At 50.1% G+C, this 15154-nt stretch overlaps 2 protein-coding genes across 2 annotated transcripts; one reads left to right on the top strand and one right to left on the bottom strand.

The window, feature by feature from the left end:
* Window positions 1-208: 208 nt before the first annotated feature.
* Window positions 209-3831, top strand: SNF8 (SNF8, ESCRT-II complex subunit). Its single transcript, XM_009877894.1, has 7 exons — window positions 209-256; window positions 822-960; window positions 1283-1387; window positions 2115-2187; window positions 2774-2915; window positions 3086-3160; window positions 3591-3831. Exons 2-7 carry the CDS (start codon window positions 822-824, stop codon window positions 3726-3728), a joined length of 672 nt encoding a protein of 223 aa, XP_009876196.1. The 5' UTR covers window positions 209-256; the 3' UTR covers window positions 3729-3831.
* Window positions 3832-6169: 2338 nt separating this feature from the next.
* UBE2Z (ubiquitin-conjugating enzyme E2Z) lies at window positions 6170-13750 on the bottom strand. Its single transcript, XM_009877893.1, has 6 exons — window positions 13673-13750; window positions 11787-11974; window positions 9792-9903; window positions 9081-9193; window positions 8468-8558; window positions 6170-6691 (listed from the first exon to the last, which is right to left on the bottom strand). The coding sequence occupies exons 1-6, from the start codon at window positions 13736-13738 to the stop codon at window positions 6521-6523; spliced, it is 741 nt and encodes a 246-aa protein (XP_009876195.1). The 5' UTR covers window positions 13739-13750; the 3' UTR covers window positions 6170-6520.
* Between the last annotated feature and the right edge of the window lie 1404 nt (window positions 13751-15154).

Raw genomic sequence — 15154 nt, 5'->3', positions numbered from 1 at the left:
CAAGATGTGCCAGGCTCAGTGTGGGGCCACCCCAGCCCTGCTCCAAGCCCAGGAGCTTCCTGGTAGCCTCCCTGTTTGCCCAGGGCGTGGGGCTGCGTGTCCTCCTGCTTCATCCATCCTTAAGGAGCATCTCCCTCGTCCAGTTGTGGTTTCTGGTCCACGTGCCCTTCAGCACTGTCTCCACTGCCCTGTTTTCCTCCTGCAGGCGAAGTACAAGGAGCGAGGGACGGTCCTGGCTGAAGACCAGCTGGCCCAGGTGGGAGATCCACCCGCCCTGCCCTGGCAGTGGGAATAACCGTGGTTGTAAGCCCAGCTGCAAACTGAGGTTCATTTCCTCCTCTGTGTCGGTGTCTGGAGCATTATCCACAAGCAGCGTGGATCACGATGGCCTTGCCATTAGAAAGCTGTGGTGTTTGCTACAAGTCTCACTCGGCCTCCCTTCTCAGGACCTCAGCAACATCTCATTTTTCTGTAGAAATATTTCTGCCCCACGTACATCAGAGAGTAACTGCTGCCCTCCCCTCTGAGCCTGCCTTTTGGTTCAGAACAGCTCTTTGCCTTCTCTTATCTCCACTGTGGTCTGACATTGGTTTGAATTCAGCGTTAAAAGTGTGGAGAATTGCGATATCACTGAACAATTTTATCTTGTTTCCTTCCTTTAAGACCACTGGGGCCATCAGCCCTGGGTAGGCAGCACATCAGAGACCGGAGTGTTTCTGGAGGACTCTGCTCACTTAGTGCCTGGTGGGGGCTGTGTTTATGGAAAAAAAATCATTAAATAAGTGCTAAGACAGAAACACTTCTCTGCAATTCTCTTTCAGATGTCCAAGCAGCTGGACATGTTTAAGACCAACTTAGAAGAGTTTGCCAGCAAACACAAGCAAGAGATCCGTAAAAACCCCGAGTTCCGGGTCCAGTTCCAGGACATGTGTGCCACGATCGGAGTGGATCCCCTGGCATGTGAGGAACCAGCACCAGGGTTAATGACTAAAGATTCATCTCACCGTTCTCATGCTGTGAACAGCTCGCAGGGAACTGAGGTTTCCTTGAGGAGAGCTGATGCTGGTTTGATTTTGGGCGTTTGTGAATTGGTGTAACGTACCCTTGGGTGTTTTTTACTTAAAAGGGCAGGAGAAAACGCTAACCAAAACGGAGACTCTTCATTAACAGACCTGAGAGTCCTCCCAGCGAGGTTTGGGAGCTGCCTGCTCGACACCAGTAACTGTAAAGGAAAAGTATTTTTGCCAATGGTCCAAGCACTTTCTCCTTTCTCCCTTCACAGCCGGTAAAGGATTCTGGTCAGAGATGCTGGGAGTTGGAGACTTTTACTATGAACTGGGTGTGCAGATCATTGAAGTTTGCTTGGCTCTGAAACACAGGAACGGAGGTGAGGATCCCACTGGGTCTGGTTTCTAGGAGGTACAGCTAACAGGAGGATACCTTTCCGCTGTGGAAAACAGGCCACGCGGCTCAGCGTAGCGTTCCTTACCAGCTTGCACAAACTAACAAGGTGGCAGTTTTATCTTCACTGTCCCCAAAAAGCCTTGTTGTGTTTCTGCAGCGTTACAGCTACAGCACAGGTCATCACTGGCTTTATTGATTCCTAGACAAAGCAAGCAGCTCTGCCCTGTTCAGATAACAAACTCATAACTTGCAGTATCGTGGGGAAGTAGCAGGGATCAGTGACAGTCTTGAAGGAGCATGAAACTGCTGAAATACTGCTTGGCACTAAGATTGTCTGTAAAGGATCACAGCAATATCCCGGAGAGTTGGAATACCGGTGGCAAGTGCCTAATTAAAAGATGGATGTTCTTCACTCCAGAAGGGCAGTCCGAGACCAGGAATGGGTTACAGCAAAGCCAGTTGAAACTTGAATCCGGTAACATTTGTGGGAGAAGGCAACAGCTGACTGCTGCTTGTTAGTTCTGGGGACAGAAGTGACTCGATGCTTCTCTCACCCAAGGCTGGACGCTGGGAACAAAGAACGCCCGCTGGTAGAGTGGAAGGCAGGGCTGAGCCAGTGGCAAACGCACAAAGGATCCTTCGCTGCTCTTGCTGGAGTAATTGTGTCGCTGTGCAGTAATGCTTTCCTGTCTCCTTTTGTCGACTCCTAGGCCTGATAACACTGGAAGAACTTCATCAGCAAGTGCTGAAGGGAAGGGGCAAGTTTGCTCAGGATGTCAGCCAGTGAGTGTCTCTGGGGTACAGGAAAGGGGAATCAAGTGGCACTCAGGGGAGGGGGTGACTGATCTCAGCAGCACTTCAAAGTGCTGCTGTTAATTGGACTCCAAATGTAACTTCTAGCAATGGAGCCATTTACATGTGATCCACAATCAATGACGTAACCATTTCAGAAAGCAGCCGTGCGCTTTCTCTGGAAGCACTAAGGCATAAAAGACTGTTGCCTTGAGCTGGAGGCAATTAGTTCCCTGCAAATTCAGCTCTTTTACTGCCACCCTCTGCTGAAGCTGCTGTGGTCTCCTGAGGGACTGACACACATCCTTAGAGAAGCAGATTTTAGGACACACCGTGACCACTAACTGGGGCTGAATCTTAAAACCTTAGCATTTGCAGCTCAGGTGATGTTTCTGAAGAGGGGCAGAGAATGCAAACTAATTCTAAATTCCTTCACAACAATTTTTTCAGTTGATTACCTGAAACTGCTGCAAGCTCCATAGCTTCTGCACATCAGGTCTTCCTCATCTGCAGAACACTGCACACAGTTTGAGAGAGGCTCTTGCTTTAAAGTCCTGCTTTGACCTTTGCTCCTCAGGGATGATCTCCTTCGTGCAATCAAGAAACTGAAGGTCTTGGGGAATGGCTTTGGGATTATCCCTGTTGGTGGAACGTACCTGATCCAGTCGGTGCCAGCTGAGCTGAACATGGATCACACCGTCGTCTTGCAGCTGGCAGAGGTATTGAGCCAGGAGATTTTAAAATGCAACCATCCTGAAAGAACCTTCTCGATTCCCTGCCAGGGAGTTGTGATTAGATCAGGCCTGGGGGCAGAACTGCCCACGCTCTCCTCACCTACGGACTTGAGCTTTGACTATAAGCAAACGGTATTTTTTTCCTCTCATTTCAGAAAAAGGGCTACGTCACAGTCGGTGAGATCAGGTCCAGTCTGAAGTGGGAGACAGAACGTGCAAAGCAAGTGCTGGTACGTAGGAAGGTCTCTTGCGCAGCGCGGATCTCGGCGGCGTAGAGGGACTGCTCCTGCAGCAGAGGCGTTGCATTACGGCAGGATGCACAGCGGATCCTAGGCTGGGTGGTGGATGAAAGGCAGAGCACACGCTGCGGAAACGGAGGTTGAACAAAGCAGCATCTTGGAAGCCGCAGATATTCCTGGGCTCCGTTCACCTCCATTAAAACTCGAATTTTGTTAGCTCAGGTCCACCAGAAACACGCCGGGTGGGCACGGCTGGATGTCTGAACTATATTTCTCCTGGTCAAGTTGAATCAGTACTATTGTAGGCCAAGTTCTGCGCCCTCCCTTAGCCTAAAATAAATCTGGGGTTGGGCCTGTATTGTGAATTGCTTCTGGGCCATTTAGGGAAGCTTCACTCACAGTTTCTGCTCTGGTTGTACAGGAACACTTGCTGAAGGAAGGAATGGCCTGGCTGGACACGCAGGCAGCGGGAGAACCCCAGTACTGGCTGCCTGCTCTCTTCACAGAGCTGTACTCTCAGGAAATCACTCCAGAGGAAGCCAAGGAAGCGATACCGTGACTGCTACGTGCTCTGTGCCTGCATATAATTCTTTTTGGGGGGTTATTTGCATATCACCTGAATCACAGGGACAGTGGACTCAAAATAAAAGTTTTGTAACAAGTGTCTAGCTAGTTTCCTACTTGCTTACCTCTGCCTTTTCTCCTGTGGTGCGGGTGGAAACGTCACTTGCCATTACAGACAACCAATTACCTTGTCCCAGCAGGAGTAAAATTACCTAAGCTGCTACTGCACCTGCAGTCTTGGAGAATGCAAATGTAGCTCTGGCTAAAGAATCTCAGAGCCAGCAGCGACACCGAGAATCTGTTCTGTAGCCGTCTCTGCTCTGTGCGTGAGTCGTCGTTCCACTAAGGAGTACCACAGTCTAGATTCTGCCAAAACAAACTTTATTGCACCAAAAAAAAAAAAAAAATCTTATGTACAATAGTATATAAACAAGGTATCTTAGAGTGACTCTTGTGCATATATTTTCAACTCAATTAGATCTAAAAATCTGTTGCTAAAACATCTCTGCCTAGAGCAGTCATTTGAGGATTGTCACTTTGAAATGGAAACATTCAAGAAATGGTAGGACAGACAACATTAGAGCTAGAAAACTAATACTTCTCTTTTACAGCCACATGCTAGTTAAGTGAATAGTGTCCACAATAAGGCATTTTCTTGTTCTGTTGTATCGGTGGATGGTAACGCCACATGCATCACAAACAGATTTCGGAACCAGCTCCGCCTCGAGAAGGCGGCAGAGCCACGGCTCTACCCACGACGCTACTGAACGGTGAAAAAAACGACGTGACATTTACAATGGGATTCTAGCACACAGCTCAGGACTTCTCAGGAGACCCTGCTGCCTCCCTGAGACCTCGTTTCAAGGTGAACGCCGCTTGATTTACTCTCAGCTGGTTGTTAGGTGTTGAGTGAGTCCTAGGTTAAGTTCAGCTTTCCCTCAAGGGAAGACAGGGTTTAAGTCTAAATCAAGCCAATGACAGACCCGAGGGAGTTTGCTTGCTAAAGGGGGAAAAAAAAGGTTCCCAAGTTATTAAATGACACTTGAAAAATTCAGAAACGTTCCCACCTTTCAGCTTTTCAGAGCTGCTCAAGCAGCAGCGTGCAGGCTTCCGAGTTCTGCAAGAGTCAATAGAAATCACAGAGACTGAAAATAATTCCGTGACGCATGGGGCATCGCCCTTCTGTGCCGCGCACGGCCGGGGGGGCTTCTGGCCCCTCTTTCTGCACTATTTTTTTTTTATTTTGGAACAAAGATGACCGTATTAGAAGTTCTCCCACCGCATCAGGAGTCTCAAACAGGGCTGAGCCGGTGGGAAGGGGTTTAAGCAAACCGGGAGAGGGCCCGGGACGATGTGCAACTTTGTGCTTTGCTTTCTACCAACGCTCCCATCATAATAATGGTAAAAAAAGTAGGTTAAGCCTTTATCAATAGAACATTTCGCTGCTCCAATCAACCATCCCAGGCTCATTCACCTGGAGAAACCGAACGTTTCGCCTCCACCCAAATTACACCAAATACACCTTCAATATAATGGCACTCGCCGCCAGCGGCCACCTGGCCGAGAGGCCGGCCTTCGCTCACAGTGAAAAGCTGCTGCTTAAAAAACGTTCAAAAGCTCTGAAGTGTTGAACTTGACGATGCTCAGCCAGCTTGCACTCGGCCAAGCTTGCCAAAGGAATTTGTCAGTTATGAGGCGCACGCCTCCGAAGAGCTCCCCTCAAAACCAGTGGCTTCCTTCCTGAGAACTGCCCCTTGTCCCAGCGTTTAAATCTGACGGATCAAGGTGGCAGCGGGGACTGAGGCGGCAGGAGGAAGAAGGGAGGGAAATAAAAATACAACACCGAGGAGAGAGGTTGGAAAGCAAAGAGTACTTGAGTTAAGGAAACAAAACGGCTCCGTTCAGAGCGGCCAGAATGAAGTATTTCTATAACGCTAAATTCAAATCAACACCTTAAGAAAAATCATACATGAACTAGACTTATTCTTAAGTGCTCCTGCCGCCTCTGACAGACGATTTTCTCACCCTCCCTTCCTCAAAACACCGGGATGAACACACCTGCACTTCATTTACGGATTCTTGCAGTTTCCACTTTTCAACCACCCCTTTCACGCCCAAAGTCTCCGGAGCTTAAAGTCCCCCGGGGCTCGAGTAAAGCTTTCAGAAAGGAGCCCAGATTCCACCACTGCTCTTTATCTTTGGTCTGTCTAGAATAGTGTCTAGAAGAAAGACACCAGGTAAGCTGGGGCTCCACAGAGCAGCGAGGCTCCATCCCTCCCCACCCGCACAAAAAGGTTTCTCCTGGGCCCGCGGTGCGTGGGCCCCGTCATACCCCGGACTCAGCAAAGCGCTCCCACAGCTACAGCTCCACGTTCAGCATGGCCCCAGGGAAGGGCTCACTCTCTAGGAACAGAAAAGCTGTAAAGAAGATTTGTAGTCTAGATCTCATTCTTTAATCAAATGGAGGGGGGAAAAAATATCAAAAAAAAAAAATAACCAACAACCCAACCAGTGTGTAGATGTTTCCAAAAAAATAACCTGATGCCACATGCTCCAGCTTTCTAGCACAGTAAGTACCTTTTAAGAGTAGCCTGTCACAAGCTTGTCTTTGTCTAGCGTGAAGTCTTCTCGTTCAGCGTTATCCACCAGAGCAGTAAAAGGAGGCAGAAGATATCCCGCAGTTTTCTCCCCTCTGGTATTGGTTTGGTTGTCGAGTCTGTCGGGGGTACTCTAGAGCGTGAAGACGGAACATCCTCACGGCTTGGCCTCTCCACTGTTAGCACAGCTCTAAGCTTTAGAGCAACCTTGAGTGTCTGTCTCTGTCTCGGAGGAGCTGCTCTCAGAGTCTATTTCTGTATTCTCCTGCTGGTGTTTCTCTTGCACCTTCTGCCGAATTCCTTGCAAACGCACTAATAGGGACTGATAGTCAAAGTGGCCTCGTTTTTCACCAAAAGGGTCCTGGAGAAAAAAAAACACATTCATAAGCTTAATTCAGACCATGAGCCTTCCAGCAAGAGGCAGAAGGAAGAAAGCTGCGGAGTAATTGGGCAACAAACAGTCAAAGACCAAAGACATAAGGGCTAAATCCCACCAGAGGCCCCTTAACTTCCCGCCCTTGTGGCAGAGGTTGAAGACTGATGATATTTTCTCTTTGGAGTCTCTTACGAACCCAAGCACACTTCAGAACCAGACAAAAGGCCAAGCAGACGTGGGTTGGATTTCTGCTCCCAGCTTTGAGGAAGCAAGCTGTTGCAAAGATTTGGTCTCGAGACCACTCCAGGGAGGCAGGGAAAACATTACAAATGAAAATCTCTAAAATGCAGAGGCCAAAGACTTGACCACATGTTATATTCATGCTACAGACCCTTTCCAAATGGAAGCCTCACTATCTTCACTTTCAGTCATCAGTTGAGATGTAGCCCAGCCAGAGCCAGAAAGTCTTTGGAGATTATTTAACGTTTGCTGCTTTTATCCCCGTGCCAGGTCAAAGGCACATTGCCAGGGCTGTGTAAGGTGGCGGCGGAGTTTATACTGTCCCACCTGATGGGAATCTTTGGTACAAGCCACACAGGGCCCCAGAGCTAACAAGACAGCACATCTGGCAAGCACCCGACTGATATTGAGCCTGGAGTGACCTCATTTTAAATACAGAGTAACGAAGACAACAAAACCATCTCTCCAGCACGTGGTGTTCATGCTTCTTGCACTACTGACACGTGAGCAGAACACCACGGCAGTCACTGCCTCTGGGAGCCGAGCGCAACACAGCGATCTTCATAAAACCTGCAGAAAGCAACAGGAGTGGGCCACACCTGGCAATCCTCCAACGTCACCAAACCTCACTGCACAGCCTTCAGTCCAGCACTCTCTGCAACTCTAAGTCAGGCATAGAGCCTCCTTAGAGGAATTTTTCATTTCAAACAACTCTCCTGCTTTGGGAGTGCTTTCAGTTTATGAATTACACAGCCACTGCTGGCACCGCCGACAGGAAAAAAGGATTCGGAGACACGAGATCATTAAATCAACCACCTCTGTCTTTTCTTAGCAGTGGAGTTTCTCAATGAGTCAGACAAGAGGTGGCTGATGAGGGAGGAAGACACATCTGTTCATACGCAAATAACCCAATAATCTATTCTTTAAGTCTAACTTTCCTTGCAGAAACAAGTATTCAACCTGTCTAGAAGTGTCTGCCTGTATTGTCACTGTTCCCCCATCCTTTCCTCCTCCGGTAACTTTTGCCTCAGTCAGTCACTTCCAGTCTCATCTGACAGAACAAGGAGTGTCAGAGAAAAGTTCCTATTTGCTGTGCAAGCAAATGAACCTCAGAAAAAGAGAAACTCTAGCAGTGACCCAATAGGAAAACATTGCAATGGAGCTCACTTGCCTCCAGCGCTGGATAACCTCCATGTGCCCTCCCTGCTTAACACCAAATGCACAGGAAAGTGAACTGTGTTGGTTCCACTGCTGAAAGAAGTATCTGGAGAGCGTCTCAGGTCCAGCACTCGGAAATCTAAACACTCTTGAAAATACTGCGCGTGTATTCTGGACGTGGGGATCATAGTGTTTTATCCACGGGAACGCCTCAGGTCTGTTTCATGGTTGATTCGAAGTTGGAACGTGCTTTTCAGAGAAAAAACCCAGATCCACCTCGCGCACCTGAGGGTTGCGCGTCACTAAGCGCACCCCCTTATCTGAGGCAGCTTGTCATCAACAAGAACATCACCTGCCACTCACCTGCATTGTCTGTCCTTGGAGATAAAGCCTCTCTTTACACACTCCTTCATAGAAGTCGTAGTACTCCATGAAGGATTTCTCCATTACGCCCCTGAACGAAATGGGAGAGAGAGATAACAACACAAAACGAGGGTGTTACAACGGTCACATCATTCAGGGTCACCCCATCCCACAGATTTCCAGTTCAGGTAGTCAGCACGGACACCCGTAGTCCCAGAAAACAGGGCACAGCAAGGCAGGATGCAGCGAGAAAAGAAATGAAGCAGCGCTGCAGCTGAAGAGATTCTGCACGTGCTTCCACAACAGCTGTGCTCCCCTCCCTCCGAGATTTATTCTTTCCCCCCCCGGCAGGACAAGGCACGTTTATTCTCAAACACAAGTCAGAGGATGCAGCCATTGTGCGCCCTGACACAGCCTTTGTGCAGCCGCAGCTCCTGGGCACCACGCAGGTGCCGCGATCCGCTTCAGGGGAAACAAAATGACTTTTCGCTGGAGCAGGCAGAGTTCAAGACATCTCTTTCCTGAAGCAACTCTCAGGAATAGCAGCCAGAGAAGTTCATCCTGCTTCCCCACACCCACTTCCTTATGCTCCCTCCATGCTTCTTTTCCATACCGTAAGGGCTCAGGACAGGGACACTTTCCTTCCAGCATGTCACACACTGCGACTCGGATGGTCTCATGCCGAATGCACTCATTATAGTTCTTGCTGTCCCCGGGGTGCCTCTCCTGGAAACAGAATTTGGGCCAGTGAGTCCACGCAACGGCAACGGCTCTTCGTCCCTCCCCCTCCTGGGCCCGATGAATTTCACTGGTGCATGAACCCACTGCGGCTTTGTCTGTTCTGCGTACGCTGAGCTAATTTATACTTCAAATGAAAAGCCGGCAAGATTCCACACGTCTCCGGAGCCTCAGACTCACACAGCTGTGGAGACAGGTCAACTGATAAAGTTAGCACAGAAACCCTCCTCTCTCCAAGAAGCTGGAGACGATGAAAACCTGAGCAGTTTGGTTCCTGCATGACATGTGCCAAGGAAACCATTTCAGGGGTTGTGCAGCAGGGAAACGAAGAGCCATCCCACCTCCCCAGCAACTTCTTGAATACCTCTTGTTCTTCTGTTGCCTTACATGTACGTGAGCCAGACTAGGCTACCTCCGGTTCAGAGCCAACCTGTAACTCCTCCTCAAGCTCTGACCAGAGGCAGAACGAGCTGGGAAACAGCCAAGCAACAGAACCTGCTTTTGTCCCTATTTCCACCAGGAGCAAGGTGTGGAGGGAAGGGACAAATAGCTGCAGAACCAGAGATGATGCACCTCAAACTCTCACCTGCTCGAAGCCGGGTTCATTGTGATAGGGGTTCTCAGTCATCAGAGACTGGATGGAGATGAGGACTGAAGAGATACTCTGTGCTGGGCTCCACGCAGGCCCGGTCCAAGTGCTGAGGCATCAAAACAGAAAAACATCGATTAACACCACGGGACTGGCTCGGTGAGCACCATCCCTCCAACTACCAAAGATCAGAAAGCTCGGGAAAGCACACCTACACCTTACAGGAATGCGACAGGGAAAGAACCAGCTGCTACAGGTACAGAAAGCACTGGGCATTGAGAAAGTCTACAAGGTCAAAAGAATTTATTGTCTCAACCAAACGAGTACTCTAGCTTGAGCAAGGCAAGAGAAGCCGGTAAACCTCACTCCACTGCTATCACACACGGGGCATCACACACGAGTTGAGGGAAAGTAACATTTCCAAGCAGTTTGCGGGGAACTTTAAGGCTTTGGCTATCATCTTGCACGGCAGCCTGGAGCAACACAAGCTACCAGCGCTACTGTAAGTCAAACCCAACAACCCCTAAGAACTGAAACCTGATTTTCAAGACTCAACTCAAACAAGACCATGACCTGTGCAGTCTGTAAGGCAGACACTCAGCACAAGGACGGCCACCACAAGCACTAACGGATGCTCTGCTACAGGAATAAGGTGCCCGTTCCACACACGCCGGGCAGCAAAATGCTTTGCGCAGAACATCATAAGCACAAAAAGCTGCTCTGTCGCTTGCCCTTAAAATCCTCGTTCCAGATACAGGCCTGTCTCCCCGCGAGCTGAACAAGGATGTGCTGACCCACATATGCTCTTCCTAAATCCTTTCATTCGCAGCTCCCTCTGCGCTTCCCCTTTCTGCTAAGGCCAAGACTCTTTGTTCGCTCTTCAATAATTCAGGTTCTGTGCTCGGGCTACAATTGCACGAGCTACCGGGCAGCCTGTGTGGGAGCTGCTGGGCTCTCATGCTTCCAAGATAAGGATGTGCCCTGTGGATCTCAGGGCTTTGTGGGCTGGATGAGGAAGACTCCTATGCTGAGGAAGGTGTTCCCCTCACAACAGATCTCTCTATCAGCCCTGGGCCAGGATCTATCAGCTGACTGGTATCAGCTTTGGTGTAAGTGCCCAGCACTGCTGGAACCACCCCAGCAAACCACATCAGGGCTCAGACTTCTGCTGCCTGAGCAAATCCCGACAGCAAGTCAAGCTGTTGCTGCCCCTTTCCTCTCCCGGCTGCTGCTGCTACCTCCCTGCAGCAGAAGGACCCATGTACTGGCATCCCAGCTGCACCAGCTCAGCAAAAGCCTTGCAGCTGCCACAGCTGGGGTTGGGAATATCACACCACGGCCAGGCTTCCTCCGACAGAGCCGTAAGAGTCATTCAGCCAACTGGGACGTTCGCACGTTTAAAAACCAAGCAGGTGAACGACGTGGATTTGCAGCAGCAGAGCCTGTTTGAACAGGCAGCAGGGGAGCAGCGCTTGTAAACCATCACACCCACCGCTCGGCCCCACTTCATACATGTAGGTGGGAAGCCCAGAGCAGTCCAACAGCTCTCAAGGAAGTTCTTAGCGGCTTTTAATTTCATTTATTTCTTTTTAAACCCGCAGAAAGGGAGGAAATTAAAACCACAAAACCCCACGTTCAAACAACATTAAGGGTCGGGCTGCAAAGCGCAAAAGCGGAAGAAACGCAGCGTCTGGTCCGAGACTTTGCAAGGGGAAGCAGGAGAAAAGCAGCAGCGTCCGCTGAACCTCGTGCTTCCCCTGCTCCACTCTCATGTGCTCTTAAAGACAAGTTGGACTCTCGCTTCAGTAGAGGGATTTGTGCTGCCTTACGACTCCCAATGCCGCACGCGACTTCAGGGAAGCGTAAAGGTGCATCCAAGCACATCTCTGGGGCAAGATCGGGGCACGAAGCGCCGAGAAGGGTGCGCGAGGCGGAACGCAGCCTGCAGCCGCCTCCTGATTTCCCACGAAAACAGTCAAAGTCTCCTCTTACCCTAGAATACTCAGGCAGACTTTCCCATTGCGGTAGAAGTTGGGGTTAAACCTCACTGTGTTATTTCCCGTTGTCATCAGTTTGACCCTTGGTGGGTGGATGGGATAATCTGGAGGACAGCGAAACAGGAACAAGAAGAAACCCCCTTCATAAGGCGTGTCAAATGGGCCTGTGATCAATGCATGAATCTGGAAAACAAAAGCCCGTCTTGCGCACCACTTCAAAATTGTGCAGCACCGTCACGTCCTCCACAAAGGCAAGAAATCTCCACCCAGGCAGCAGCACGGAGGCAGCGCCCTCCGCCAGCACGTGCCACGTGCAGGCCACGCTCAACCCTCCCTCCTTCCCTCGTTCGCCAGAGCCGCTGCGCACTTCTCTCTCCCCTCGTGTGCAAAGCGGGTTTCCAACCAAGCCAGGTTTGGCCAGAGTCCACAACAGCTGCCTCCCATACATCTCTATACTGTCCAAACCCGGCTGAATCACTGTTCAGCTGGTAAGCACTGCTTCGAAAAAAAATAAATTATTTCAAATATGAAAAAAAAAATAAATCTAATTTTAGAAAGAAAAAATAAATAAATCAGAATTTCTGCCAAAACTAGAGCGTTCCCCAATTTTATGGCCTCATGCTGATTTGGTGGTATTGAAACCAATCGCTCCCATTTCCTCTCTGCCAGGATCTGAAATTAAGACCCTATTCTCTCCGTGCTAATTACCCTCAAAGATCCCAGTTGCATACCAGGAAATCTACTCCCTTTGGGCTGTTAAGGAAGCCTGCTCCCCAAGTGATCCTTTAACGATCTTTTCACCTTCTGAGGATTTCAGTCGAAAGCCCCAAGGCCGGTGTTGTACAAACCCACATTTTGCCAAAGGGTGTTTTGACATTTTGAGGGGAAGCCAGAGCTGCACCCCTAGGTGGGAGCTGGCTCTGCAAAGACACTCCCCTTTGCACCCCCTCCAGAAACTAGGCAGGCGCTTACACGGGGTGAATTTGGGGGGACGTCACGTTTGTCAGGGGGGTGGGAGAAGTGTGCAGCAGAGAAAAAAACAAAACCAAAGCGCCCCCCACCCTGCCACATGCAGACATAACTCTCAGGACACAGCACAGCCAGACCAGGGGACACCAAGAAACACATTTTGAGCAACTTCCACCTCGCTACATTTTCTCTGACATAATTGGAAAATCCCAGTCCTGGAAGCCCACAAGAGCCAGGAGGGGAAGGACGGGAGCAGGAGAGGCTGTAGCCATGCCTGTGGCCCTGGGGAGTGGGGAGCGGTGGCACAGGTCAGACCTGTGACCCTCGTCCCCAAGAGAACCCGGGAGCAGGGACACATCTCTCCACCAGCTGCCAACAATCAAACATCAAGCACCACAGGTGGGTTCCAGTTACTCCAGCACTGCCCGTGGCTCACAGATGTTTCTCTGAGAAGCGCCCCCAAGGACCAACAGCTTTCCAGGGCCTGTGCTCTTCTTTGAGCGGCTCTGCCAATTGTTTTGAAGCATTGGGAGAGGATGAAACGAGCTGGATCAGCACCCCCTGGCTCACAGGGCCCCAAAAGTGGAGCTGCCTTGATCTGTGGAAGCTCCTCAGAGCCCTGTGATGGTAACTCTCCACAAAGCCCGTTTCCTCGACAGCCTCCTCCCGTTTTAAATGCAGCCCATCTCACGGAATCACCGAATTTTAAGGGTTGGAAGGGACTCGAAAGATCATCTAGTCCAGCTCCCAAACGTCATCCAGAAAACTAGAGCCTCGTGATGCTCTTGCAAGATTACCCCTGACTTCTCTCGAACCACTCAGGGAAGACTCTTTGGACAAACCCTTCAAACAGGCATCGACAGCCACGTACAGAGAAGCGGAAAGTTGAACCAGCTCCAAATCTTCTCTTACCTTGGTCATGTCGTGGGGATCAGGCACAACAAACATTCCTGGGGGCGGTTCCTTGTAAATGGACATGATATCCCTGAACAAAGGAAACAGGAATTAGTCAAGATCTCCCTTGGCGTTCATCAGCCCTCGAGGCAGAGAACGTTCTAGAGGACAAATCTGTGCACTTAATGCAAAGGGAGAGACTTTTACGATCGAAAATTGCAACTCGTAAAGACATTTTTCTCTTGTCTCTGTGTTCTGGCTGAGCTCTTTCAACTTGTCCCCCAACACAGGTGGGGAATTTCAGGAGCACAAGCATCAATCAATGAATCAATACGCGAGACACAGACCAAGCACACCTCGACTACCTGCTGCCTCGTGTTTTACCACAGATTGGCCCTCCGTGCATAAAACTTCAACCAAAAACTTCCCCCGAGACAGTAATTCTCTCAGGTGAATTTTGTGGTTTAAAGGATGGTTTCCTCAACCTGCGTTTTCCTTCTTCACAGACTATTTACACAATCCCTTTTGTGGACTCAGTCATTTGTTTTCCCCAAACATTCTGTGACTCAACTGCTTTTGAGAAGGTTATTGCTCTGACAAATTTAGGTTTAATCAGGCAGCGGGCTCAAGAGCAGTCAGGACACAACATACACACGCAACGTGATCACAAAGGCCTTGTTTCCTTAGGAATGTGGACTAAACGAATGAAAAAGTAATAAATCACCTACAACTCCGGGCAGTTTACTGAATGGCACCAACCACCTTTCACGGCCAGAAAACCTCCCTCCCATAAGCAGAGCTGCACCAAGCTCCAGGACAAGCTCCCACTGGACTTTCCTATTTGGGAAGCAACCAGAGCTTAGAGAGGTTTTTGAGTGAAAACAAGTGCGAGAGCAAGAGAAGAGCCTCACCTTCCTGCCTACCGTTAGGCAGGCAGTGCTTCTGGCGTTTGGGTTGGAAAGTGCTCAAATATCTGGTGCCATCTTTGGAAGGCATTATACAAGCTCTAGAACAAGGATGAGCAAGAGCCTGGCAGGCAGCGATACTTGCTCCAAGGGAAGAGGAAGAACTTGTTGAAACGGCGCCAGCACGTCTTAACAATACGAGACCATATTGTTCATATCTCAAAGGCGCCACCTTTAACCAGGTGATCCTTTAAAGAGTTGGAGCACCCAAATGGGTGGGCACCAGCACGAAGGAGGATCGCTACGGGCAGTTTTGGCGCAAATATCTTAACTCGACCGTTGATGGGGCCCAGCCGGTGACGCGGAGGGCAGGAGGAGAGCACGGGGCTCCGCTGCCAAACGCCGCAGCGGCAGCAGATGGAGAAAGAGACCCCAGATGGGGCTCACGGCTGGCAAAGGGCGAGGCCTGAGCACCTGGGTAAGGAGAGTCCCGGGACACGGCGGGGAGCGGGACCGTCCTCAGGAAAGCCCCGGAGCACAAAGAGGGACCAGGGCCTGTCCTCAGGCCCGAACCCGGGTCTCCAGCGCGGTTGGC

Source organism: Apaloderma vittatum, unplaced genomic scaffold (genome assembly GCF_000703405.1).
Source record: "Apaloderma vittatum isolate BGI_N311 unplaced genomic scaffold, ASM70340v1 scaffold42241, whole genome shotgun sequence".
In the NCBI taxonomy this organism is placed as follows: Eukaryota; Metazoa; Chordata; class Aves; order Trogoniformes; family Trogonidae; genus Apaloderma; species Apaloderma vittatum.
This window is presented reverse-complemented; position numbering and strand designations above follow the sequence as displayed.